The 25,106-nt window shown below is 37.4% G+C and overlaps 1 protein-coding gene across 5 annotated transcripts in view; it reads right to left on the bottom strand.

Annotated features, from left to right (window-relative positions):
• Positions 1-360: 360 nt before the first annotated feature.
• The window catches only part of GRB14 (growth factor receptor bound protein 14), a 125,338-nt gene continuing 100,592 nt past the window's right edge, over positions 361-25,106 (bottom strand). For 2 of the 5 annotated variants that reach the window (XM_004004651.6, XM_012135485.5), the window contains 9 exons: positions 23,330-23,467; positions 18,207-18,317; positions 17,921-18,016; positions 11,706-11,786; positions 4,876-4,992; positions 4,713-4,785; positions 4,330-4,417; positions 2,021-2,114; positions 361-721 (listed from right to left, as the gene is read on the bottom strand). In XM_004004651.6, coding sequence (XP_004004700.2) covers positions 575-721; positions 2,021-2,114; positions 4,330-4,417; positions 4,713-4,785; positions 4,876-4,992; positions 11,706-11,786; positions 17,921-18,016; positions 18,207-18,317; positions 23,330-23,467 — 945 coding nt within the window. In that variant the 3' untranslated portion in view covers positions 361-574. Of the gene's footprint in view, positions 722-2,020; positions 2,508-4,329; positions 4,418-4,712; positions 4,786-4,875; positions 11,220-11,705; positions 11,787-17,920; positions 18,017-18,206; positions 18,318-23,329; positions 23,468-25,106 lie in introns of those variants that run through there. The other 3 variants (XM_042243799.2, XM_042243800.2, XM_042243801.2) reach the window with 3 other exon arrangements.

Genomic DNA, 25,106 nt, shown 5'->3' with positions numbered 1-25,106 from the left:
GGAAAATCAATATATTTCAAAATAATTTTAAGCTGTTATTTCAAAATATGATTTGATCTTAAGGTTATAATAAACTCAGAAAATATACAATTCAAAATAGTTTTTAGTTTTATTAACAGGTTTCAAGTAGCTTCTTTTAATTGATAACTCCAATTTTTATCATACTTCTTAAGTTATAAAAACAGTAGTATAATTGAAATTCAGTCCACAAATAATTCATTCTGAGCCTCAAATTTTTTTCACATTTTGTGGTTGAGAATTCTAATGCTGCTATAGTAAATAAGGACAGAAAGATGTCTAAATTATGCATAATTGAAAAAAATATTATAATGATATAAAATCACACAAGAACACACCAAATCATTTTTTTCTGAGGTTTAATTTTAACTAATGAATTTTTAAATGATGAAGGTAATGTCAATCCAAATCTTGAATTATTTGTCACGTACAAACTACTTTTTGTAATTGCAGGTGAAATAGATTATTTTCACCATGGCAATGCCTTCACCCTTATTTATGGTCTTTTTCTTGAGTTCTTTTTCCTCAACAGTTTAACAAGCCACTTCTGGTTTGGCTAAAGTGCAATCCTAGCACAATAATGTTTCAGCTTGCAAGGAAGAACGCCCTTATTGAGTTGATAGAACTCCACCAACTGGATTAGATCCGTAAATCTTGTATGTCCATCATCTAGGGTGTGGAACATCTCACCATCATCTTCCACCTGAAACAGGAAAAACAATAAACCAGGAAGAAGGGAAAAAACTACTCAGAAAGTCAATCATGTTCTATTGCACACTGCATCTTTAAATGCCAAACTGACACATTTATAGTACTAAAGGACAGTGAAAAGAAGATTCTGGCACATCCACTTCTCTTTTGTAACTTTACTTTCATTTAAAGGAAATATCATCTGATCCCAAGGCAAGTAGTGTGGCTCTACTTCCTGTATCTTTAATTCTCCTAACGTTCTGTAGTTAGAATAGTAGAACAAGTCTGCATCAATACAGTACATGGTGAGAAATCTGCACTATTTAGTGTAAGAGGAAACAAAAGATTTTAGTATGCCTACCCTCAGAACACAATTTCCATTTCTAATTGCTGTCTACCTAAAGCCTCGCTTTGTATATTTAAAAATGAATATCCGCCAGAATTTGTATCAGTAAATTGATTCTGGAGCCGTCAGTCAAACAGTATGTTAATGGAATGACAGGTTGATTTGTTTTGTTTTGTTTTGCTTTTTCCCTTTGCATTGAGATCTTCGGGCATTAAGCAATTCATAATTTGCCAGGGATGTCACTCACATAATCAAATGTCAGGAAGAAACTTCATATGGATTGGATAATTTCAAAAAGAGTTCATTTGAAAAAAGAAAACACGAGCAACTCAGCAATTTCATGTTAATACTTTCTTGAAAGTAGACTGGATCTCTGTTCCACACTATCTGGTTCTAATACACAGACTACATGCATACATACACGCACGCATGCGCATACACACACATACGCAGCAGAAGCAGTAACAACAACAGAATCTCAAAGCAAGCTGTGCCACCTGGAAGCAGAATGACAGTTTTAAAAGGTGTTCAGAATAGTTTAAATAATGATCTCCAGAGCTGCAGCACCTGCTTACTTATCCATAATGATGATTATAAACAAAACTACAAAAAAAACCCATTTTGGGGACAAGAGAGGAGAATGTGCTTTAAAATAATGGTTTTTAAAGAACCACTAGTAGATTTCAGGAGAAAGAATTTTCAGTGGCCTTTTAATAATAGGTGGCATGGGGTCTATACAATATTACCAAATCATATTTCATGAGAAAAGGGAAATTTAATTTTTACAATTCCTGTATTTCTTATATTAATTCAGACTCATAAAACCATTTCTGCCATACTTAACTCTAGTCAAAGCACAAGCTCCCATATTATATTTAATAAAAGAACCAAAGAAAACTAAAGTCTCCAAAAGCTTATGCATTAAGATCATCTCTAATACACGAATAAGAAATCACAAATACTTACTGGTATAATTTGAAAGTGCTTTATTTTTTGTCCATGACTCATTGACAGTACAAAAGTTTTGGGGTTACTCTGACTATCCCGTACCAAGAAAACTCTAAAGAGAGAGAAGGAATTTCAATATTGTTCTATATTTATTCATGGATTTAATAGAAATATAGCCTATACCAAATCCAGGAAGTACATTTCTAAATGTAGCCAGAGTTTTCCTTTACTGTGTATTCAATGATGGGATTATCCAACAAGGTAAACAACATGGTATGATATACTCTAATACTATAAAACTATCATTGGAATGAATTTAATTTTAATAGTATAAATACACAGTCATTTGTCAGATTTTTTGCTCACAATAACCAATATAAAGCTATGCTGGCATCAACAATTATTGCCAAGTCCTTTTTCCATTGGGAAGTTGGGTAATCATATGCAACTCTTTGGTACAGAGAATGAATCATTACATATTGTTACTTCTGGGTCATGTAAGGTCCTGCAGAAAGAAAATTTTTAGAATTAAAAAATTTTAAACCCACACTTCTATACTGGATCCTTTTTTTTTAAATTCTGGTTCCTACTATTACATACAACTGAAACTGAGAAGTGAATGTATTCTAAAAAATCAATCCTGAAATCATTTATTAAATGTTTGAGCAAAATATTGTTAGTAAAAGAAACATCCAAACAACATTTACTTCAACCTTGAAAAAGGTAGCATAAAGTCTCTATAACAGGCTAGAAAAACAAGACATGTCCTAATGGCCTAAGAAAAATGTGGCCAGGCGTGGATTCTTATTAACTGGCAACTCAGTGCATCACTGTCTTTGTATTAATTGCTGGCAAACAGACTGTGGGAACAGTCCCCACTGGTGACTCCAATACTAATCTCACTGTGCCTGGGGAAAGAGACAGCCAAATGTGAGCCATCACAGACGTCTGACAAGATTAACCATTTCATCTGTGCTGTGTGATTCTGACATTACATCTCTGGGAGATGGGACAAAAGGGAGTTTCCCTGGTCAGTCAAGCTCTGTCTCTCCCCATTCCGGATTCCTGAGTGGATCAACACTACCACCTAGTGGACTGCCTGACAGCATCACATCTTTCCAAAAGGAATACCAAAAACAATTTTTTAAAATTAAAAAACATAAAACATAACAATACTGTCATTCTTTATGCAGTTATGTCATTCAATTCAAAAAACTGGGCTCAGAAATAAGGAAAATTATAATCCTCCAAAATATTTTGACAATCCTTTGTGATTTATTTCTTTTATTGGTCTTATCAGATGGTAATTCTGCTGACTGTTCAGATTTAATCTAAAAAGATCTAGTTCCATGCAGAGTATATTGAAATGTTTTCTTATTTAGAGTCTACTGAAATGCTGACTTGCTATTAATAATCTTCTACATGAAAACGCATTTTTGTCCAAATGTCTGTATTAAATCACCTTGAAATCTTGCCATCATCTTAATCCAACCCTTGAAGATATAAGATCCCATTACCACTTGTTTAAATTGATGCTGGTTTTATTTCCCATCCAAACCTCAATACAACCTCCTTAATCTGTACTGCATTTAGGAATAAAATTCAGCTAATAATATATTATAGGAAGTATCTGTAACATTGAGTAATTTGAGAAGAATAAAATTCTTTAAACCATAAATCTTGCATAATAAATTTTCTGCTTCTCCTGTGTCTTCTATGGTATCCCACAAAAGATAACATGAGATAAGTCAAAAAGTACTATTTTCATAGGTTTATATTACTTGAAACTTAAAATTTAGAGGAAAGAACTGGGCTGTACACAGAAAAACATGAAATAGTCTAAGTACATAAGAAACAGCTTTTTACTTTACTTTTACTTTTACTTTAACACACCCTCCATCAAACTTGAAAAAATGTGTAATGTGTAAGATGTGGTTCGTGGTTTTGTAGGATGTGGTTTTGTCATGACACAAACCATACTTTGCCATCGTACTAATCAATTCAAACCAAAATGCTGACACGCCAAAACGTGTTCAGTTTTTCCCCCATCAATTAATATCTGAGATGCACAGAATGGGAAAATATTAACTACCACTGTTTAAGACCAGAGAATCCTATTCAACGGTCTTCTTTATGGACAAAGACTATGCAGCCACTATGTAACAGGTATTATCTAGGTATTACTAGGATCCAGTGGCAACCATCCTTACAGCACAAAGTCACTTCTGTTTTATTGAGCTGAAATCAAAACTCTCTCTGTGTGTTGAATAAGTAATTACTGATTATAGGAGAAATCAAAAATCAGTGCTGTTCAAAATCTAACTTACCCATCCACTAGACCTTGCTGAATAATCAATCGCTGAGCTTCCTCTCTAGAAATTTTGTGGTGAAACCATGGTTGGGACCGGTGGATAGCTGAAGAAATAAAGTAAATCAAAACCACAATGAGGTACCAATTTTAGCTGTATGCTGTGTATAACGGAGAGGTGGGATGATTTGGGAGAATGACATTCTAACATGTATACTATCATGTGAATTGAATCGCCAGTCTATGTCTGACGCAGGATGCAGCATGCTTGGGGCTGGTGCAATGACCCAGACATGTTTGGGAATGCATGTTGATCATAGTCTAATGACATGTGCTTTGACCCTGGCCCCTCAGTGACTGCATCTAAATGCAACCTCCCCACCCAGCTGGCCACAGACATACCCATGCTTGTGGCAGAGCTCTGTGAGGATGCAGTGGGGCTACCGTGACTGCCCAGGCGCAAACATCCTTTTTTCTGCATAAGGAAGTGGGGAACAAGTTTCAACTTTTGGGGTGAAACAAATTCAAATCATAAAATTTTGAAGAACATGAAGCTAATCTGTACCCTCCAAGCTAGTCCTTCTTCAACTGCAACAGAAAGGGCTTCAGTGGGATTTTCTATAACTCTTGTTTTCTGGCCTGAGAAGTCCATTGCTACCAGGGAATTCTCTGATATACTTCTCTGGAAAAAAGCACATTTTTTTTTTTACCTTGAAAATACCTTTGAAGTTACCTTTCAGTTCTTTGCTGGCAATACATTTCCATTTTAGGATATGGTTCCAAAGGTAACTAGCAGGAAATTAAAAAGTTAACAATACATATTGAATAGGAAATGATGCTATAAAATAATTTAAGTAAGTTACACAGTTATTTGTTAAGGTCACTGAATTAAGCGAGATTAATTGCTTTCGAGGTAAGTACGTCTTTCTCCTAAAGCAACCCTGTATCTTTGTATTCATTTAAGCAGAAAAAAACCAACTTACAAAAAAAATAACCCTTCATATGGCTAAAAATATCCATTGCTTCCAAATTCATCTCTCTATTGTGCTTTGAAATTCATCAATGATTATTTAAATGTTAAATCTATCTACTTATAAAAACAGCTTTTATTAAGATTCAAGATACACTAAAGCTATAACAGATTGACTTACATTACTTCTTTAGAAAGAAACAGTACTGATATTTTATAATAAACCAACATGTATTTTAAAAGTTTATCACATCAACTTTCCTCTAACTTAGAAAATGAAATTTAATGAAATAATTCCAATAACTCCATAATATTAAAATTTCTATGATTTAGTCTGTGAATGTTTTTTCATCTTATGGGCATAAACATGGCAAAATAAGAGTTGCAAAACTTAGTCTGAATGATGAAAGAACCAATAGAAAAGGAAGACATCGTTAAATAAACAATTTTAAACAAGTAAGAAAGTCATCTTTGCCAATTATTTTTTTATTCATAGTCTCTGATTGTGAAAATAAAACACCCAAAACATGGACCTTATTTTATTTTTTCTTTGTTTAGGGCTCTAATTCATAACCATCTTTCTTAAAAATGTGTCATCTTAAATAATGTATCCTAAAAAAAAAAAAGAAAAACACCACTTGTCAAACTCTCTGATTACAAGTGACACTTGGTTTACAGGAATTAAACCTCTCCAAAAGACAAAATATCCAAAACCAGCATGTGCATGCATGCTAAGTCACTTCAGTTGTGTCCAACTCTTTGTGACTCTATAGGTCACAGTCTGTTGGATTATCGAAAAAGCGAGTGAGTTCCAGAAAATCATCTATTTCTGCTTTATTGACTATGCCAAAGCCTTTGACTGTATGGATCACAACAAACTGTGGAAAATTCTGAAAGAGAAGGGAATACCAGACCACCTGACCTGTCTCTTGAGAAATCTTTATGCCAGTCAAGAAGCAACAGTTAAAACTGGACATGGAACAACAGACTGGTATATAATCAGGAAAGGAGTACATCAAGGCTGTATATTGTCACCTTGCTTATTTAATGTATATGCAGAGGACATCATGAGAAACGCTGGACTGGATGAAGCACAAGCTGGAATCAAGATTGCCAGGAGAAATATCAATAACCACAGATATGCAGATGGTACCACCCTTATGGCAGAAAGCGAAGATGAACTAAAAAGCCTCTTGATGAAAGTGAAAGAGGAGAGTGAAAAAGCTGGCTTAACGCTCAACATTCAGAAAACTAAGATCATGGCATCTGGTCCCATCACTTCATGGCAAACAGACAGGAAAACAATGGAAACAGTGACAGACTTTATTTGGGGGCTCCAAAATCACTGCAGATGGTGACTGTAGACATGAAATTAAAAGATGCTTGCTCCTTGGAAGAAAAGTTATGATGAACCTCCTGCTGCTGCTGCTGCTAAGTTGCTTCAGTCGTATCTGACTGTGCAACCCCAGACACAGCAGCCCACCAGGCTCCTGTGTCTCTGGGATTCTCCAGGCAAGAACACTGGAGTGGGTCACCATTTCCTTCTCCAAAGCATGAAAGTGAAAAGTGAAAGTGAAGTCGCTCAGGAGTGTCCGACTCTTAGCAACCCCATGGACTGCAGCCCACCAGGCTCCTTTGTCCATGGGATTTTCCAGGCAAGAGTACTGGAGTGGGGTGTCATAGCCTTCTCTGACAGCATATTAAAAAGTAGAGACATTACTTTGCCAACAAAGGTCCATCTAGTCAAAGCTTTAGTTTTTCCAGTAGCCATGTATGGATGTGAGAGTTGGAATATAAGAAAGATGAGCAGTGAAGAATTGATGCTTTTGAACTGTGGTGGTGGAGGAGACTCTTGAGAGTCCCTTGGACTGCAAGGAGATCCAACCAGTCCTGCCTAAAGAAAATCAGTCTGAATATTCATTGGAAGGACTGATGCTGAAGCTGAAACTCCAATACTTTGGCTACCTGATGCGAATAACTGACTCTTTGGAAAAGACCCTGATGCTGGGAAAGACTGAAGGCAGGAGAAGGGGACAACAGAGGATGAGATGGTTGGATGGCATCACCGACTCCACTGACATGAGTTTTAGAAAGCTCCAGGAGTTGGTGATGGACAGGGAGGCCTGGCGTACTGCAGTCCATGGGTTGCAAAGAGTCGGACACGACTAAATGACTGAACTGAACTGAAGTGAGACCGTGGTCCACCAGACTCCTCTGTCCATGGGATTCTCCTGGCAAGTATACTGGAGTGGGTTGCCATTTCCTCCCCCAGAGGATCTTCCCTACCCAGGGATCAAATCTATGTCTCTTAAATCTCCCGCATTGGCAGGTGAGTTCTTTACCATAGTGCCAACTAGGAAGCCCATAAACCAGCATGGGCAATGTTTAATAGGTTTTCCCCACTGGTCATTAATAGAAGAGCAACAGACAAAAAATGGGCTTCCCAGATGGAGCCAGTGCTAAAGAATCTGCCTGCCTACCCAGGAGACAAAACAGATGCTCAATTCTTGGGTCAGGAAGATCCCCCAAAGGAAATGGCAACCCGTTCTGGTATTCCTGCCTGGAAAATTCCATGGACAGAGAAGCGTGATGGGCTACAGTCCATGGGGTTGCAAAGAACCGAACACAACTGAGTGCATGCACACACACACACACACACACACACACACACACACCCCACAAAATGTTTTCATGGTAAAGGATGAGCCAACATACACCTGGAGACTCCTGGCTTAAGGCCATTTTGCCTCTCTCTCCACATGGTTTCTGCCATATCCTGCTTCGTCTAACAGACTCTAGTCAAACGTCTGCTTGAAACAAAACCTGGTTCATACAAAAATGGGAGGGGGGATCATTTATCTCTGCATTACACATCCCACTTTGTCAGCATTTACTGTTTCCTCTCGAAACCTTGCTGTAGTGGTCCACAATCTTATTATGGTTCATCTTTATTTGTGGAGATCCAGCATGCAATCTTTCATTTGTTACAGGAGTGTTTGCAACTGACAGCTGCTCTTTCCAGACAGATGCTGTCTCTGTAATCTCTATTTGCTGTCACACCTTACTTTGCCCTTCTCACCCCATGATCTTCTGTGCTGGGTTGTGGACCAGTCGGATATACTTTCGCTTTGTTGACATTAATGAAAAGCTTCTACCTGCCCAAGCCACAGAGTAACTAATCTCAATCATAATGATAGCTTTATCCGTATAACATCTCTGTCTTCACATGCCAAGATGGCCTCTGTAATCACAAGACTCTGATAACATAAAAATACTGTTAGGAAAGAAAAATAAACATAAGCAGTTGTTCTTAATTTGCTTCTCATTTTTTTCCATATAGTATGACAGGCTGAAATGTAAAACAAGATCCCATGTTCCATAATTACTTGACCTTAAGTAGGGAGTCTACAATACAAATAAGTATTTTCATTTGCTACATTAACTATGCTAGGGGAACACACAGAAATAGAGCAAATGTTTTCTACTGAATGTCAGGTGGGAGATGAAAAATTAATAGTTTACCTTTGGTGGACAAAGCAATAGAAGTGAAGCAAAATGTGACTTGAACCAAAAGGTCATTTTCAGCTCAATTTCTTTCACATAGGAAAGCGACATTGTTAACATTCAGAATCAGTGTATTTCTCAACTATTTGTCCCTTTTTCTAGCTCTTCCACGTGGTGGATAAACAGGCCAAGCCCAAAAAATAAAAGTCCATGATTTTAACAGCATGCCTCTCTTTAAGAAAGAAAGAGCTTGAGTACACCCTCCATTATCCAGATCAACCTTGAGATCAGATCCAAACCCTTCTGAGTGAGGCTGGGCCATGAAATGTTTTTCAGGCAGCTTAGCTAAGCAGCAACTAGCTAACTACTCAGTCTGCCATTCCAGGGCTTCCCTGGGGGCTCAGATGGTAAAGAATCTGCCTGCAATGTAGGAGACTCTGGTTCAATTCCTGGGTCAGGAAGATCCCCTGGAGAAGGGAATGGCAACCTACTCCGGTATTCTTTCCTGGAGAATTCCATGGACAGAGAAGCCTGGCGGGTTACAGTCCATGGGGTTGCAAAGAGTCAGACACGACTGAGCAACTGACTTTCACCTAAACATGCAGTGCAGGCCATAGTAAGAGGGCACAGAATTTCCTCAGATAGTGTCCTCCTATCAGTGTCATACAGAGCGACAGGACATCAGAGGTGTAATCATTTCTACAGATCACACGCCACCCTGCCTTATTTTATACTGCAGGACAGCAGTGTCTCAACCAAAGTCACACTCTTGGTAAAAAGAGTGACAGGCCCTATCTAAGGTTCTTTTCTGTACCACGGGATGGGAGGTACAGGGAAGAAAATGCAATTTGGAATGTCTAGCTCAAGGTCAAATATGGGAAACAATACATAAGAACTTCAGTTGATTTGCTTCTCCCATCCTCTCATTCTGGCCAGGGTTTAACTAATAGATGTCTTTAAATGAATTCTTTTTTTTTTCTTTTGTCCTAAAAAAAGACTAAATATCTGCTTCTTGAAATATCTGCTGATGATTCTCCCTTTAAAGCCTGATGGGGTAGCTACTGCGTGTTGTATATAGTTAAGATGTTCATTATGGTATGATAATTTTTTTCTCATTTCCCTTCTCAAAATGAATCCCTGGAGAAGAAGACAATATTGTCCCTTAAAACTATAACTAAAGTAGGCAAAGTTTTTCCTGCTGTTCCTTGAACATGCTGCCTTGATGAAAACCCACAGAGGCAGGTGAGGTCACTGGTTCTCTCATCTAGAAATTATTCTGGGATTCTGTATACATATCAAAGTAAACACAAATGCCTCTCCAATCTTCTAGGTTTCCTTCATGAAAATTAAGAAGAGTAGAGATGCCATTTTGTCTGCTCATGTCAACTGCCATACAGAACTAGGTCCTTGTCCTCATCACAGAGATTTAAACCTCTTGTCCTTGAACTCCTGTTTACAGCCAAATTCAAGACTCAAGGAGTGTCTTTTCTTATACAAGGTGTTGAACAAATAAAGCTACATTAACTGAACTGTCATAGATTTACTGATCAACAGCAGAATCAGTTTCAATGGAAAGAAGCAAGAATAATACTATACTTGCATATTAATGACAATGATGAGACTGGAAAGGACTTATTTTATGGCATTTTTTCCCTGTGATTAAGAGGATACTAAATAATAATTGCCTCCAAATCATGGCTGCTATTAACATGCTCATCGTAATAACTTTAGACTCTGAAAGAAATTTAGAAGGATTTAGAAAAGGATTAAGATAATAAAATTCATTATTCATATATACATGAATTAAAAGATTAGGGTAAGCTGACAAATTATAAAAATTCTCACCTTAAAGCTACTGCTTTTATAAAAATTCATTACATTCCTTACTTTCTTATTTTAGAGCTAAAAAGTAATAGATATAAAAAATGAAAAGTTACTCTTCCTTAACTTAAACACCATAACTACAGAATTGGAATTCTTTTTCCATATTAGTCTATCAGGATACATAATCGACATTATTTCATGCCTCATTCCTAGAACTGAGAGTTTTATCTGCTATGTTACCGTGTGCGAAAACGCACCTCCCTTGGTCACAGCCATGAAAAGCATGTTTTAACCTAAGTGTAAATGCAGCACGTTAGCTGATTTGTCATACAAGCTCATACGTCCAAATTTCCAATATACTCAACAGTCAAGAGCACAAGCAAAAACAGCAGAACATAAACTTTAAGTTCAAAAATAAATTTCTTGTTAATGCACAGGAAATTAAAATTAGGTCCCAAAGACGGGGAAAGATGTATCTGTGTATAAATATCCAAGTGCCATTTAGGATAAACTTGTGAAGCGGTGCTAGTCTTAATGTAATGCACAACCAATATTTTGGCTTGCATCTTTTGGGTTTCCTGGAGAGCGGTATGTTTTTCAAGGACCTGAAACTTTAAAAATATTATTGTTAGAAAGTCAGAATGCAAAAGAAGTCACAGGCTATGATAATCCCAGAATTAATATTTAAATAAATAAACCTATAATCAAATCAATAATTAAGAAATATCTATACTCTCGAGGACAGTGTTCTATAAAATATCTTAAGATCTAATCCTCAATGTAATGACACACAATGACTCTCATAATTCTTTCAAATATTTAACATTTTTCTTTAACATAAAATATTATTTTAAGCGACTACTTAATGTATGCCCCACTATTTGATTTTATCACATAGGCTGTACTCATATAAGATCCAAAAGCAAATAGTTTAATATAACATGGTAAGAAGCTGTCCAAAAGTTACTTTACTTGACCAAAACAAAACAACAAAAAAAAGGAAATGTATTGTAATGTACATTTATAATGTAACGTGATTGCAAATTAATGTAATGTAAATATACAATTAAACGTAGGTTCAAAAACTTGGTCCTTACCATGGGAGATATACTCTGAGAACTGTAGCCACTTCTGCCTTGATATGGATGCATGTAATTCTGGTACAGCTGCATGCCATACTGCAGAATAAATAAATAAAAGCACAGTCCCACCACATTTACCACATGCATAACTTACGAGGATAAATACTTTCATTCATTATACATCAATATAAAAAATGAAAACTACAAGCTTTCATCAAAACAAATAAGTAAAGCAACCAAAATTTTGAAAGATAAAATTTTACGTTCTAAATAGGACAGTTTAAAAGCGTGGTTTTTATTGAGACCCACCCTTAAGTTCTAGCTCACAATACAAAGATCTGGAATTGACATTCCTACTCATTATTCTTAGTGTCGATAGCACCATAACTATGTGGAGTGGTATGTCACCTAGTGATAAGATAGCTCACTTGGGAAGTCTTCCTGAGTTTATGGCACAAAGACTCTAAGAATCTGACACACATCCTAAGCAGAACTGGGTAAAATTTACCATAACTCTATAATGACAAATTTACCATAACTCTTCAATGACTGATTGATGAATTACACTGTCTTTTGAAGATTCCTGGCACTGTACCATCCTTTGGTAATAACACTCTTGGGCCATGGTTTAATTTTTGACTTTAAATTCTGGGAATCAAAATGGTGGGGCATCAGGCTGATTTCAGACAAAGGGTCATGGCATACAATGCAAAGAGCAGTAGATAACTACACAATCTTTACTTTCAAGAGGTAGCATCATAAGAACCAGACTGCCAGGCTACGATAAGAAAGTGGGTCTGGATTATAATTGGATTATTAGTTTGAGAAACACTAAGAATGTCAACTGCCATGGCCAAACATCGTGCAGGAGCCCTCATCTGAAACTGGAAGACAACCCCTTAGATTTAAGTTATTCCCTTAAAAAAAAAAAAAAAAAAAGAAAGGAAGGAAGGAAGAAACCAATGGAACAGATAGGTTTATCTGTTTTTTCTGCTACCCTCTATAATTCTCTCCATTTCATGGAGCCATTATGAACTTAAAAGTAGGTCCTATGTAAAAGACTTTGAAACGACCATGGAAACCAGTATTACCCTTAGGATGAATTTCATTTAAACATTCCAACAGAGCTATTTCTCTACTAAAAACTATTTTCTTGAAAGCAATTCCAGCAATGTGGATATATTTGGTAATTAGGCAGAAAGTCAGAGGGGGGCGAGGGAAGTCACTGTTTTTAAGATTTTGCTTTTAATATGAATACAAACCCAGAGTCATTTAAAATTCTCTGTGTTGACTTCTTTATCCAATTATTTCCCAACTTCTAAAAGTTTTTTTTTTAATTTAAGGTTTGATTGACATTAATAGGATCTAATGAAATCTATTTTAAATCAACTCTAAGCATACCATGACTTTAAAAAGCAGACAGAGGAGCTTAATTTCTAGTCAAGTTCATTTTGAAGAATATATAATAGACTCCAACCAACACTTTCACAAGTACGTGCTGCCTGGACACCTTTTATTCACCTGCAGTGAAAAGTCTGCCATCTACTAATAAGATTGTTTTCTTCAAAGATGTTCTGTCCCCAGTGGCCCTGGCTTTAGGAAGTTGCTTCTGTGCTGCTGAAAGTCTTTAGTAGGCAGTTAACTCTGGTCAAGCGGTAGGGCATGGATCACCTTAATATCTCCCTGTCCTATGGAGGGGCACATAAGGCACCAAAATATGTCAAAGGGTTCTAACTGAAGGAAAGGGGGAAAGACACCATGTACCTGGGACACTCTACATGAACAAATCTCCCCTTTTCTAAGTCTCTGATTTTTTTCTGATTCTATATGGAAATGGAATTTTTTCAAAGAGAATGGGAATATTTCTGTTTGTTACTACATGAAGAGTTTACATGTATATATGATAAAGAAAGGAAAATAAAGCAAGAGGCCAAAATTCTTGGGGGAGACTTTATCTAATAAACAGCATATAATGGAAACAAGAAGGGTACTTCTGGTTGAGCCAATATAACATAGACTAGTCTTCCCTTGCTCCTTGCTGATAAACTGGAAATAACACAATAGACAACCAAAGGAGATGATCAAAAGCTACCTCTAACCCTGGGTGAGCCCAGCTGCACCAGCCATGGGGATCAAATCAGTATCTCACTGACAACAAGCTGCCAGTCCCCTATTAGACAGTCTTAAATGTGTCTGTGCTGGCAGGCCCAGGCTTCCTGTAACTGATTATTTTAAAATGTAAAACAGATCATATCACTTTCCTGTTTGATTCCATGGTGGTTTCTCATTGGTTCCATGCTAAAGGACTTTACTGATGCTGGCCTGTATTTTCAGCCTCATCTGGAAAAGCTTTGCCATAATTGAAACAAACAGGGAACATGGATGTGGTAGCAGAATAATGGGCCATATATGTCCACATTCTGGAACCTGTGAATATAATACATCAGGCTAACTGTGTGTGTGTTAAGTCGCTCAGTCGTGTCCGACTCTTTGCGACCCCAAGGACTGTAGCCCACCAGCCTCCTCTGTCCATGGAATTCTCCAAGCAAGGATACTCGAGTAGGTTCCTAGGCTAGCTGGCAAAGGGGAAATAAGGTTGCAGATACGATTAAGGGTGTTGATCAGCTGACTTTGAAATGACGTGATTGTCTTTGATGATCCTGCTAGATCCAGTGTAATCACAAGGGTCCTTATCCAGAGCCAGAAGAGAGAAACAGAAAAAAGGGAGCATGGAAAGAACTCAGCAGGATATTGCTGCCTTTAAGGATGGAGGAAGGTGTCATGAGCAATCTCTAAAGGCTGGAAAGGGCAAGAAAACAGATCCTCCCTTAAAGCCTCCAAAAGAGAATGGAGCCCTGTTGACACCTTTTTAGGCCAATAGACCCATTTCAGATGTCTGAATGACAGAGGTGAAGGACAATAATTTTGTGCTTTAAACCACTATGCTGGCAGTAATATGTTACAACAGCTATAGAAAACTGATACAAGACAGCCTCTTTAAACTGGGCATCTGGGACTTGAAGGAGACTGAGAAGAGTTAAACAATAAGAAGGCACAATCTTCCAGAAACTGAGCATTCTGGATATAAAAAGAACAAAGCTTTCAGTATATCATTTCTCAGACATACATCTGTTTTTAAACTAACAATCTGTATTATAACCTATGGCATCTTATATTCACTATGGACCAAGCAACTTGCCATTGCCTAAAATTGATGGGATTAAAAAGTCATTAGCATCAAACCTTGCAAAGGGATTGCCAGCGGCTAGAAAGAAACTCAAAGACCATGGCAGAGCACTCATATGCCTCCCCAAAGCTCTTGAAGGCACAGAGATGGATAATCTGTGGAAAATATAAGTATCCATGACTCTGAGATGAAAATGATTCAGAAAAGTCAGATTTAGAATATGAAGATGTTTCATGAATACCTTAACTAATTTATTTCATATATGTGTGTGTGTGTGTGTGTGTGTGTGTGTGTGCATACACAAAATTGATAACTGACTATAGGCCTAAATAAATCTAAATACTCAAATGAAAATAAAAATTATAAGTGATGTAAAACCTCACATCATAATTTTATTGGCACATTTCTTATCTTTCTAGTTACATAAAAATAATGGAGCATCCTAATAAAATCAATGGCCTGTTAGAGTTACTGAAGGACTTTTAAAGGAAGTGGGTTTACCACCTGCTTCTGTGTTGGGTATCTGAATCTGAGCCCATGAGAAGGGAGAAAGTCTTGCTAAACAAGGTTGGAAGGTATCTCCTCAATCAGCCTAGCTAGACTTCAGAGTTCTGATGGAAGGGGAGAGAAAATCAGAGACCTTAGGATATTTTCTCTACCATAACTGTGATAGAATAAAGTCTTCCAAATAGTGCCAGCTTCTTTATCCGTGAAAGGAGGGCCTGGATGAAGTCAGTGGTTCTTAATCAGGCAGACACTTGGAACTCAATCACTAACTCAAGATCCCCGAGGATGCAGCTGGGCATACGGAACCTCAGAAAGCACCTTCTGTGATTCCAACGCGTGTCTCTGGTTACCAAGTTACTACTGCCTTGACTGGCTGGTTTCCAAGACATCTAAAGTACTTCTCTCTTTTTCATTTTGTTTGTTTGTTTTACTTTTTATGACAATGAGAGCAACATAGAAGTGAGTAGTGACTACTTATCATGAGGGTTTCAAAGAATTAATAATTATAAGATGTGCTGAAATAAAAATCATGACAGCCATTTTGACAATAGACTGTTTGAGAAACAAACAAATTTTTAATAAAAAGGTAACCATAGTAACTTTCTGCCATAACACAAAAGGAAGAAAATTTCACAGTTAATCCAAAAGCTTTAAATTACTTTTAAACACTTGCTTCCTACCACTTCACACTCACTAGGATGACTATTTTTTTAAAAAAAATTAAAAATAATATGTGTTCATAAGGTATGGAGAAGTTGGAATTCTTATAAATTCCTGGTGGGAATATAAAGTGGTTTCGCCTTTGAGGAAAACATTTTGGCAATTAATCAAAAAGTTAAACATAGAATGACCATATGTCCAGCAAATCCATTTTTAGGTATATACATATATATATATATATATATAAATAAAAACTGTTACTCAAATAAATATGTGTATAGACATGTTCAAAACAGCACTATTCACAACAGTAAAAGGTAGAAATAATCCAAATACCCACAAATGGATAAATGGATAAACAAATTGTTTATTTAACATATATGTGTATGTTAAACAATACACATACAATGGAATATTACTCAGCCATAAAAATAACAAAGTACAGATATAAGCTGCTACAACATGAATGAAACACAAATTATGCTAAGTGAAGAAGCCAGATCCAAAATGTCACATATTGTATGATTTTGTTTGTATGGTGGTTTAGTTGCTAAGTCATGTCCAATTCTTTGTGACTCCATGGACTGTAGCCTCCCAGGCTCCTCTGTACATGAGATTCTTCAGGCAAGAATATTGGAGTGGGTTGCCATTTCCTTCTCCAAGGATCTTCCCGACCCAGGGATCAAACCCAGGTCTCCTGCACTGTAGGCAGATTCTATGCTGACTGAGCTACTGGGGATGCCCCAAAACATGTGCCACCCAACGCAGGGCCTGAACCCAAGACCCTGACATTAAGAGTCACATGCTCTACTGACTGAGATAGCCGGGCACTTTTATTTGTATGAAATACCCAAATTGGTAAATCCACAGAGGCAAAACATGGTTGCCAGAGGCTGGGAGTAACTGCTTACTGGGCAGAGTTTCATTCTGACTGAAGAAAATGTTTGGGAACTAGACAGAGGTGGCAGTTGCACAATATTTTGAATGTACTCAATGCCCCTAATTTGTTCATATTAAAAAGAGTTAATTTGGTTAATTTTATGTTACATGCATTTTACCTCAATTAAAAGAAAAAAAGGAAAAGGACAGAACATAAGACTTTGCTCCAAGCCTGGTATGACAGCCACTAACTCTGATCCTGATTATTCTGCCCTTCTTAAAATGAAATGGGTGATGTTTTATGATTATAAATTTAAAGTTGTGCTACATTTACTGGCATACAAGTTTTGAAAATACATGTGCTTTCTATACATCCAGGAAGGTATCAGCTGTGTCTCTCTTCCCTACCTACTTTCAGAACATTCTTGCTCCTTGTCAAAATGTTTGCCAATAAATTTTGCTTATGGAAGCTAGAATTCTTACTTAGCACAAAGGCGAATATTTGAATAATACAGCTATAGTAAAATTTGTAAAATAATTTGCATTAAACTAAAAAGCAATTCATATAATACTTAAATAAAATATAAAACAACTACATTAAACATATCCAGGTAGGCACATTTTAAAATACATTTTACTTCGAATTGATGACAATGTTTTTAAAACGCAGACTAAGTAACAGATAGGAGACATTTCAGTCAGTTTTACTGGCTATATATGTAACAGTCTTACCAAAAAACAAAAATCAGAACATTTCTAAATATGGAAGACTCCACACACATAAGATAAATGCATTAGGTTATTCCACTCTACTCTGGAAATGTTTATCTTTTAGATAAAAAATAAAATACATAAATATGGTGGTGGTTATTTTTCTTTTCCCTCATAAAAACACACGAATTCAGAGTGAGTCTTCTGAGTTTTGAAATACAGCCATTTTCAAACTTTGATGGCACTCCCAGCATTTAATAGAAATTCACGCCTGCAGCGAGATTACCTTAAGCAATCTAATCGCGGTCACCCAGCACGTCCTACTCTGCTCTTCTTCTGCACAGAGCATTTTCAGGTCTCGGGGCCCTCCCGCTTTGTTAGGCTAGAAGGCCACAGCACATTGTTTATCGTTAATGCATATCTTGAAGGTAACACCTGTTGAAATAAAAGCCACTAAAATTCTCCTATATATAAGAGAAAGCTGTCTCTTTTAAAAGAAATTAAAAGAAACTCAAGCTTACCTAAAAGGCTGAGGCTTGCTTTACTCATCTAGCAAAATATTAAGCCTGTACCTTAAAGCAGAATCCATAGTTAGTCGGTGCTCCGTGTTTTTTTTTGCCTGCCAGTGACACATAAATATCACTATTGCCAAATTCGCTGAAAAACTGCAAATGCCGTGGTTCCTTAAAAAAAAATACATGTGTGTGTTGGCATGGGTACATATATTTTACACTACCTTTTATATTTCTATTATATTATATAATTTATACCTTGGTAAACATTATCTCAAATAATGTCATAGAAACAAAAGGAGAGGAAAACTAAGCCACCATATCCTCAGATAACCAGGAGCTGGATATGAGATTATTTAATTTAAGAAGAGGCGACCTGTTTACAGTTTAACTTCCAATATACCAAAAAATATATCCCCATATTTAAAATGGCTCACTTTAACCACCACTTCAAGGAATCTGAGGGAAAGAAGAAAGAGAGCAAAGAATGGCTTTTGAAAATGTTTTCTTTATCTGGGTTTCAAATAATGGCAGTTCCTCAAAGGGAAGAAGGGTGGTTTAAGCTTCTGCAGCAGTAAAAGCAAAAAGAAGCAGATGATGATCCCGCTTCACTGAGAAATGGTCATTCCTCACGTTTACGCACTGCCTCACACACCACAGCAAGCAATGAAACAGGCAGCAAGACTACCTTCTTTTGCAAGGGAACCTGTACAGATACATGCAGGGAAATTACCTGGCCATGGAATGTGTATGATTTTCAAGCCAAAAGGGAATCATGAAGGGCTATTTTTTCTCCGGGAAAGCCATGAGATTTAGAGTTGGTCATGGGAAATCTGGGTCATACTCTTCTGTGATAGGTTAATAACTTGGAGAAATGCTTAATTCTGGGGTTGAATGTATAATCAAAACTGAGCAAAATGCATTTGTTCTTTAAAATCTTGCTACTAGCAGTCTCAGACCAGCAGTATCAGCAGCACCTGAGAGTTTATTAAAAATGGAAAAATCTCAGGGCCCACCCCACATCTGCTGATTCCAAACCAAAATCTACAGTTTAACAAGAACCCAAGTGATTGTATGCACTGAAATTTGAGAAGCAGTAGTACTCTTAAAACAAAAAGACAAAGCAGAACATTCAGCAATTTGAGCAAACCATTCAAATCCAAATCCAAAAAAATTCAGTCATTGGACGTAGGCTGGCTATCCCATCAAGAGTTTCTATTGTATGCAACTGTTTCTCTGTATCACTGTCCTTTAGGCACTTTAACCCAATGAATGAATACAGTTCCTAACTCCATGGAAGAATGAAGCAGAAAAGAAAATTGTTAGAGACCCAGTCTAGGGTCCTGGGAGAAGGGAGGAGGAGGAGGAGGAAGAAAGGTACTGTCACTGGCATGGCCTTTAACACTTTATTCCTTGATAGAAACTTTGCTCATATAAATGTCTGATTTCTATGACTATGCAATAAAACCATTCCTGCCCACTGATACTGTAGAAGTCAGTGTAGCTGAGTCCTTTGGATGTGAGAAAAAGGCAACTCAAGAAATACTGGAAGGCCATAAGAGGCATGATCAGCTTCTTCTCCTGAGTTTTGTTCCACTAGTTTGGATGGCATCACCAACTCACTGGACATGAGTCTGAGTAAACTCCAGGAGCTGGTGATGGACAGGGAGGCCTGGCGTGCTGCAGTCCATGGGGTCGCAAAGAGTTGGACATGACTGAGCGACTGAACTGAACTGAAGTGCAGACATATCAAGGCTTACACCACTGTAAGACTGCAGGCTGAGCAGGCATGGTTAGCAAAGCTATGCATGCACACATGTACGTAAGGGGGGAGGTGGACAGCAGGGTACTTAGATATTTCTCTTTAAATTAAGTCACAGCTATACCTCCAAGGCTTGCAAAAGCATTTATCCAACTCCCGTGCAGCCTACATCTTCAAAAAGTAAAATAAATAAGACCCTTCTCATAGAAAAAGGGAAGGAAATGGTCACTTTGCCAGGCAGGTATGCCATATTAGGCTTTAGACAACCTACATGATTTGTATCAAGGTCGTAATCCTTGGGGTTATCTAATATATGGAATTCCTTTTTTTGAGGGAGAAGGTAAAATTATTTTCATGTATAAACTACAGAACACATGTTCATTAAGCACAGGCTAGAGAGAAGACTGGGCTTCCCTGGTGGTTCAGAGGTAAAGAATCTGCTGCAATGCCGGAGATGCAGGTTCAATTCCTGGGTTGGGAAGATCCCCTGGAGGAGGAAATGGCAACCCACTTCAGTATTCCTGCCTGGGAAATCCCATAGTCAGAGGAGCCTGGTGGGCTACAGTCCATGGGGTCTCAAAGAGTTGGACATGTGTGCTGTGTGCTAAGTTACTTCAGTTGTGTCCAACTCTTCGCAGTCCCCCCCCTCCCAACCCCCAGGCTCCTCTGTCCATTCTCCAGGCAAGAATACTGGAGTGGGTTGCCATTTCCTTCTTCAAGAGTTGGACACGACTTAGCTAATAAACAACAGAAAGAAAGCTGTTATGTATGATGCCCAGCAAAGTCAGACACCATGCTGAGGAAAGCTAAAGTATGAGCTGAGAATAGAGGTTTGATACTTGTAATGCCACCCAGCCAAGAGGGAACCATGGCAAGGATAAGAGCATGGCTCCAACAAGTAGAATAAGAACTGTCTTATTATGTAATAGGTAGGAAAAGGAAGGAGCCGGGTGAAAGAAAAAGATAATGGGCAGTGGATCTTCATGAGAAACAAATTAAAGAATTCAGGAACTGAGGAAACACTATCATGTCTTCCAGTGAAGAATCACTGGAAAGACAGTGAAAGAAAGAAACATCTAGATTCTGGATTTAGAATCTACTTTTCTCCCATGTTAAAAGTAAAAAGATGGTCCAATACACATTTGTTTAAAACTAACTTCATATATTACTTCATACATTAGGAACACTGGGAAAAGAGAAAGTTCATTACAAAGGTTAAGGAAAAATCTAAAATCTTAATTACAAAAATGGGTAATTATTCATCTTAACATTATCTACAATATAAAAATTTGAGAACTAGGCTTAAATCCTCAAGAAAAGTTAAATGCATCTGTAAGCCCTGGTGGCTTAGAATACTAGTAGTCAAACTATACACACTTACAAGTAAACATAAAAGATTTCTGTGAAGGAATGGGTTACTAAATAGAGCTCTATTCCATGAAATATTCTACCACTTAAACCTTAAAGAAACACACATACACACACAAACACCTGAAAGTCTTCGTGCACCAGCGTGTGAATAGCAACAAAGGAAGACTGTGTATCCGAGAAGTGAGGAAGCCACGCAAGAAAAGCTGGGGAAAATATGGTCTCATACTTCTTTGCAATTCCGTAACTCCTGTTAGGACCACTGCCCAAATAGCTAGTCTCCATCATTAGCTGTGTTCTGGGTATTTCCATTTGATGCTTCATCATCAATGCAATATATCTTGAACTAAGATCATTATCTTTCTTCTAAGATGGTGACCTTGAAACAAATCTCCTATTCCTGTTTATTTCATCATTTTCTATTTATTTTCCTTTTATGTCCTTCTCTAAGAACATTAAGTGCTTCCTCTTCTTTCATATCAACTGTCAACAAAGCCTGGCCATTTGCCATTTACTCTTACATCCGCCCCTTTCTTCTCTCTCCACTGCTCATCCTAGGTTAGATCCTTGATTAATGAAATGATCATCTAATTAGCACTAATCAGCATCTATGCCTCAACTCAATCATTCTTTCTCCCTTCCCTGCTCACTACCCCCCATCTCCCCTGCTCCCTTCCCCTCTTCATTTTTCTGTCTCTAGTTGACTTTTTAAGCTTCCTATGGCCATACTAATCTTCTTACAACCTGATCATTTCACTCTCCACCCACAATTAAAAGATCTGTCCATGTCCTAACCTGAAGAAACTGCGAATGTGACCTCCTTTTTTTTTGCAAAGGGGTCTTTGCAGATGTAATTAAGTTAAGGATCTAAAGATGAGATCTTCCTAGATTATCTGGGTGGGCTCTAAATCCACGGCAAGTGTCCTTATCAGAGACACACAGAGAAAGGCGAAGACTGTGTGAAGAGAGAGGCAGAGACTGGAGGCAGCCACAAACAAAGGGACAACTAGAGCCACGACTGGCCAAGACAGAAAACAGTACTGCAAGGTAAAGGATCAAATATTGAAAATGAGAAATAAATAATGAACATCTTCAGCATATAAGAAAAACAAGAATTTGCAGACTGAATGTATATGTTGAGAATCAAGCCAGGTTTAGCAGAATATATTTGAACATACCAAGAAATATGCCAGGAGTGACTAAATACCAAATATGATAATAAAATTTGAATAAGAGCCAGAGAAAAATGACAGATTACCCATAAAAAAAGCAACAATGTTGTCAGTGACAAAACAGATGCATCAACATAGAGTTAAACTCTCATGAAAACTCTCAAAAGTAGTTTTACTTACAAGGAATCTATGCATCGCATAAAATATCAAGACACAAAATGCAGGCATATGGCATAGTCAGGAACAACTAGACTACATAGAAACAGACTACCTAGTGCTAGCACTAAGGGAATTATATGCATATGTGATTCTGTGTGTGTGTAGGAACATCAGCACAGCTATGTCTATGTAACTGTATACATAGATAGGTATACATACACACACACACAAACACATACATCCACCTGATCATAACACGGTAACTTCCTCTAGGAATTTACAGTCTGTGTGAGGAGGCAAAACTGACACACACAAAGGAATTAGTAAGCAGTTACAGACTCAGCTAAGTATTATTAACTGCTCAACATCAATAGGTCAGTAATATGAACCTGGGTAAAATGAAAAGATGTGAACTCTGATGGGCTTTAAAACCCCAGCCTTGATAAGAAAAACAGGGGTAGATTCAGAGTTAGGGAAAAATGGGCAAGGAATGTAATACTGAAACAAGAGCATCCAAATTCCATCAAAGGACGTATATTGAATCTAGTGGAAAATAAAGCTGAATAATTAGTTTTTAAACAGGTTATGGCAAATGTTTGGAATCTTTAAAAAAAAAAACAACACCATACCATGTAATAAAATCATAAATAAAACACAGTAAAGTCCATTTTAACTTACAACTTCCATATAATTCATAATATATCATTGATATTACAATTTACCTTTGATGTCCCTTTAGTAGAAAAATATAAACCGGATCTTCTTAAAAGGAAATAAATCTTTTTCCAGGACTTCTTTCCCTGTTCTTTTGCATGTAAGAAGCCATGGATTTCAGGATATGTGCTTGAACTTAGAAACATCTGGAAGAAAAATTAGACACTCTCATACAGTTTCTGAATCAATGATACTGTAGCTTCATACTTCAAATAGAAATGTGCACCTTCAAACAGCACAGATATCACTTATACACCACTATGGACATCAGGATATATATATACACAGAAAATAAATCAGTCTTCTGAAACCCTGAGGCAAGTTCCAAATGGAAATATGCTCACAAAATATATATTCTAAGTGATCAGTACTTAGTCAAACACCAAAATTATAAACTATTTCAATGTCCATTTGAAAAGTTCAACTTCATCTTGATACTTTTCATCTCTTTCTTTAATAAAAGGTGAAAGATGTATAAGATCTGGACAGAAACCAGAGTATCTTTTCATCCCTTTTGGTGATTTCCCTTGAGATTATAGATTGACCTATCAACTTCAACTTCATTACAGTCTAAGTAAGACCACGATCCAGACTTCCATTATTCAGTGAATAAGAAATTGAGCCAAATTCATCTCCTCAATGAAGGTAAAGCAGATAATCTCTTCTTCGTTCTCTATGGTTCTCAGTTGTGGGTGGGTATGGCAGGTTGTGTTTTCCAAAGAGAATTGCAACAGTAGCTCTTCTGCAAATGTTACCCTGCCACTGACCCAAGAAATGAAGTTTCTCCACCCCCTTGAATCTGGGCAAGACTTGTGACTGCTCTAACCAAAAGGATGTGGTGGGAGGGGCACACTGCTGATTCTAACCCTCTGTCCCTTAACTAGCCTGATAGCTTTCACTCATTAACTCTTGGAAGGTAGCTGTCAGGTAAGAAACTGGACTACCCTGAGATGGCTGTACAGTGAGAAGCACAATGCAACTGGAAAAGCCCTGGAGGATGAGACACCATGTAGGGTGGGGGAGAGGGGAGAGAGAGGGGGAGAGGTGAGAGAGAGGGGGAGAGGTGCCAAGCAGCACCAGGCACACACAGTGGAAAGCCATTTTAGAAGTGGATCCATAACCCCTTTGGGAGTCAATCTGCCTCAGAAAACCATCCAGCTAAGCCCTTTCCAAATCCTGACCTTCAAAACTGTTGACAAAATGTGAGCAGGTACTTAAGCCATTAAGGTTTGGACTAGTTTACTGCCCAGAGAAAAGTAACTGAGACAGAGGGCATGTGTCAGTCAGGAAATGGAGAATGAAAAGGACGAGCTCTAAGTAGCTGTGCTCAGCATCCTTAGTTAAGACAGTGGAAATGCATTAGTGTCTCATTAAAACAAGAAAATAGAAACCTCTACGAATAAACTAATGCAAAATAGGAAAACTGAAACTAAGAGAAAGCATTATCTAAAACAATGTGACATATTTTTAAAAGGCTATTCAGGGAAATACCGAGAGTAGATAATGTTTTTTAAGTAAATTAAAAAAAAAAACTTTTAATTTAATGAGCCACAGATATTAATTAATTGACATGCAAAACAGGGAAGTAGGTTTTTTAGTTCGAGTGCTTTCCAAGTTATTAAACCAAACCAATTAAATTTTAAAAAGGGAGTCACAGAGGTCACGCTAGAAAAAGAAGGAACGTTTTAAAAAGTGGAAACATTGCCTCAGTGGAGAGAAGAGGTCAGGGGCACATACAGGACTATCTGATTCCAAAGTTATGATTTTTCTTGTTTTTATAATCTA

This window comes from Ovis aries, chromosome 2 (assembly GCF_016772045.2).
Source record: "Ovis aries strain OAR_USU_Benz2616 breed Rambouillet chromosome 2, ARS-UI_Ramb_v3.0, whole genome shotgun sequence".
In the NCBI taxonomy this organism is placed as follows: domain Eukaryota; kingdom Metazoa; phylum Chordata; class Mammalia; order Artiodactyla; family Bovidae; genus Ovis; species Ovis aries.
This window is presented reverse-complemented; position numbering and strand designations above follow the sequence as displayed.